Below are 4,062 nucleotides of genomic sequence, written 5' to 3' on the forward strand. Positions count from 1 at the left end.
AAGCGATTTGGAGTACAAACATATATATATTATTTTTAAACTAAGTCAAGGATTCATATGTATTGTGAGCATTCCCAGGAAGGCAATTGCGATGAATAACACGCAAAAGTCTTCATTCAGGGAGTGCCTGAATGAAGTTCCTCGAAGTTCCTCGAAGCTGCGTACATTCCGGTCAACTGGTGGCACTCTATAGTGCCTTGTTGGCACTGTGCCAGTCCGGCCCCTCTCATCTTCCTGGGAGTTTCAAGGTTTGTAAAGTTGAGAGCGTTTCTCGTGGTGTTATTATTGTGGTTAATGTTTTTATGTGGGTTGACTGTGTGCTTAGTGACCTGTTGTTGGCGTCTCTGTTGTTGACGGTGCTTGGTGTGACCTGTTGTTGGCGTCTCTGTTGTTGACGGGGCTTGGTGTGACCTGTTGGTGGAGTCTCTGTTGTTGACGGGGCTTGGTGTGACCTGGTGTTGGAGTCTCTGTTGTTGACGGGGCTTGGTACGACCTGTTGTTGGAGTCTCTGTTGTTGACGGGGCTTGGTACGACCTGTTGTTGGCGTCTCTGTTGTTGACGGGGCTTGGAGTGACCTGTTGTTGGCGTCTCTGTTGTCGACGGGGCTTGGTGTGACCTGTTGTTGGAGTCTCTGTTGTTGACGGGGCTTGGTGTGACCTGTTGTTGGAGTCTCTGTTGTTGACGGGGCTTGGTACGACCTGTTGTTGGAGTCTCTGTTGTTGACGGGGCTTGGTACGACCTGTTGTTGGAGTCTCTGTTGTTGACGGGGCTTGGTGTGACCTGTTGTTGGCGTCTCTGTTGTCGACGGGGCTTGGTGTGACCTGTTGTTGGCGTCTCTGTTGTTGACGGGGCTTGGTGTGACCTGTTGTTGGCGTCTCTGTTGTCGACGGGGCTTGGTGTGACCTGTTGTTGGCGTCTCTGTTGTTGACGGGGCTTGGTGTGACCTGTTGTTGGAGTCTCTGTTGTTGACGGGGCTTGGTACGACCTGTTGTTGGAGTCTCTGTTGTTGACGGGGCTTGGTACGACCTGTTGTTGGAGTCTCTGTTGTTGACGGGGCTTGGAGTGACCTGTTGTTGGCGTCTCTGTTGTCGACGGGGCTTGGTGTGACCTGTTGTTGGAGTCTCTGTTGTTGACGGGGCTTGGTGTGACCTGTTGTTGGCGTCTCTGTTGTTGACGGGGCTTGGTGTGACCTGTTGTTGGCGTCTCTGTTGTTGACGGTGCTTGGTGTGACCTGTTGTTGGCGTCTCTGTTGTTGACGGGGCTTGGTGTGACCTGTTGGTGGAGTCTCTGTTGTTGACGGGGCTTGGTGTGACCTGGTGTTGGAGTCTCTGTTGTTGACGGGGCTTGGTACGACCTGTTGTTGGAGTCTCTGTTGTTGACGGGGCTTGGTACGACCTGTTGTTGGAGTCTCTGTTGTTGACGGGGCTTGGAGTGACCTGTTGTTGGCGTCTCTGTTGTCGACGGGGCTTGGTGTGACCTGTTGTTGGAGTCTCTGTTGTTGACGGGGCTTGGTGTGACCTGTTGTTGGAGTCTCTGTTGTTGACGGGGCTTGGTACGACCTGTTGTTGGAGTCTCTGTTGTTGACGGGGCTTGGTACGACCTGTTGTTGGAGTCTCTGTTGTTGACGGGGCTTGGTGTGACCTGTTGTTGGCGTCTCTGTTGTCGACGGGGCTTGGTGTGACCTGTTGTTGGCGTCTCTGTTGTTGACGGGGCTTGGTACGACCTGTTGTTGGAGTCTCTGTTGTTGACGGGGCTTGGTGTGACCTGTTGTTGGCGTCTCTGTTGTCGACGGGGCTTGGTGTGACCTGTTGTTGGAGTCTCTGTTGTTGACGGGGCTTGGTACGACCTGTTGTTGGAGTCTCTGTTGTTGACGGGGCTTGGTACGACCTGTTGTTGGCGTCTCTGTTGTTGACGGGGCTTGGTGTGACCTGTTGTTGGAGTCTCTGTTGTTGACGGGGCTTGGTGTGACCTGTTGTTGGAGTCTCTGTTGTTGACGGGGCTTGGTGTGACCTGGTGTTGGAGTCTCTGTTGTTGACGGGGCTTGGTACGACCTGTTGTTGGAGTCTCTGTTGTTGACGGGGCTTGGTACGACCTGTTGTTGGAGTCTCTGTTGTTGACGGGGCTTGGAGTGACCTGTTGTTGGCGTCTCTGTTGTCGACGGGGCTTGGTGTGACCTGTTGTTGGAGTCTCTGTTGTTGACGGGGCTTGGTGTGACCTGTTGTTGGAGTCTCTGTTGTTGACGGGGCTTGGTACGACCTGTTGTTGGAGTCTCTGTTGTTGACGGGGCTTGGTACGACCTGTTGTTGGAGTCTCTGTTGTTGACGGGGCTTGGTGTGACCTGTTGTTGGCGTCTCTGTTGTCGACGGGGCTTGGTGTGACCTGTTGTTGGCGTCTCTGTTGTTGACGGGGCTTGGTGTGACCTGTTGTTGGCGTCTCTGTTGTCGACGGGGCTTGGTGTGACCTGTTGTTGGCGTCTCTGTTGTTGACGGGGCTTGGTGTGACCTGTTGTTGGAGTCTCTGTTGTTGACGGGGCTTGGTACGACCTGTTGTTGGAGTCTCTGTTGTTGACGGGGCTTGGTACGACCTGTTGTTGGCGTCTCTGTTGTTGACGGGGCTTGGTGTGACCTGTTGTTGGAGTCTCTGTTGTTGACGGGGCTTGGTGTGACCTGTTGTTGGAGTCTCTGTTGTTGACGGGGCTTGGTACGACCTGTTGTTGGAGTCTCTGTTGTTGACGGGGCTTGGTACGACCTGTTGTTGGAGTCTCTGTTGTTGACGGGGCTTGGAGTGACCTGTTGTTGGAGTCTCTGTTGTTGACGGGGCTTGGTACGACCTGTTGTTGGAGTCTCTGTTGTTGACGGGGCTTGGCATGACCTGTTGTTGGAGTCTCTGTTGTTGACGGGGCTTGGCATGACCTGTTGTTGGAGTCTCTGTTGTTGACGGTGCTTGGTGTGACCTGTTGTTGGAGTCTATTGTTGACGGTGCTTGGTATGACCTGTTGTTGGAGTCTCTGTTGTTGACGGGGCTTGGTGTGACCTGTTGTTGGAGTCTATTGTTGACGGTGCTTGGTGTGACCTGTTGTTGGCGTCTCTGTTGTTGACGGGGCTTGGCATGACCTGTTGTTGGAGTCTCTGTTGTTGACGGGGCTTGGTATGACCTGTTGTTGGAGTCTCTGTTGTTGACGGTGCTTGGTATGACCTGTTGTTGGAGTCTCTGTTGTTGACGGGGCTTGGTGTGACCTGTTGTTGGAGTCTCTGTTGTTGACGGGGCTTGGTATGACCTGTTGTTGGCGTCTCTGTTGTTGACGGTGTTCACGGTGGGCGTTTGTCTACTTGTCTGTCGGTTCGGAGCCGACAGACAGGCTCTTAGTTTTCTGCTAGAGCTCCCCGTTGTTAAGCCAACCATCGACTCATATGACTTGTTGACGCTGTTGAGTTTGTGTTTTGGTGATTGTTCTTGTTGGTGCTGCATGGTGATTGTTCTTGCTGCTGGTGCTGCATGGTGATTGTCCTTGCTGCTGTTGGAAGGTGACTGTCCTTACTGCAGCATGAGGCGTGTTCTGGCTGAAGAACAGCGTCTCCCAGCTCCGAGAACATGAGCGAGAACGTCTTTCTAAAAATGAATATTTTGAAGCTGTCCACGAGAGAGAGAGAGAGAGAGAGAGAGAGAGAGAGAGAGAGAGAGAGAGAGAGAGAGAGAGAGAGAGAGAGAGAGAGAGAGAGAGAGAGAGCATTCATCGTGGTGGGTTTTCTGCGGTGAACGTTCTTTTCCCGCGTATGTTGTTCTTTGTTGTGTTCATACTTGTTGAAGTGGCACTACTGGTGAACACGGTGTTCTGCTGAGTGCGGAACTATGTGTCTATCGAGGTGCCGCGAGGCTTGCCGTGGTGTAGGTGTAGTGCCAGAGTGTCGTCTGGGTGTTGTGTGTGTGTGTGTTACGTGAGCTGTTGCGAGAAAAGGTGTATTTTTGATGAAGGTCACCGTGGCTTTTAGGTTCGTCCACTTGGTGTCTGGTCAGGACAGCGATGGTCATGTATCTTGCACGGTCGGTGCTCGATCCCCCGAT

General features: G+C 52.8%; 1 protein-coding gene across 1 annotated transcript; it reads right to left on the minus strand.

Moving 5' to 3' along the window:
- Window positions 1–321: 321 nt before the first annotated feature.
- LOC123763839 (mucin-2-like) lies at window positions 322–3,468 on the minus strand. The gene has a single exon (XM_045751144.2). The coding sequence runs from the start codon at window positions 3,466–3,468 to the stop codon at window positions 322–324; it is 3,147 nt and encodes a 1,048-aa protein (XP_045607100.2).
- Between the last annotated feature and the right edge of the window lie 594 nt (window positions 3,469–4,062).

Source organism: Procambarus clarkii, chromosome 23 (genome assembly GCF_040958095.1).
Source record: "Procambarus clarkii isolate CNS0578487 chromosome 23, FALCON_Pclarkii_2.0, whole genome shotgun sequence".
Lineage (NCBI taxonomy): Eukaryota > Metazoa > Arthropoda > Malacostraca > Decapoda > Cambaridae > Procambarus > Procambarus clarkii.

Coding starts and splice junctions, on each gene's coding strand:
- LOC123763839 (XM_045751144.2), bottom strand. CDS start 3,468: ATGCAGCACCAACAAGAACAATCACCAAAACACAAACTCAACAGCGTC.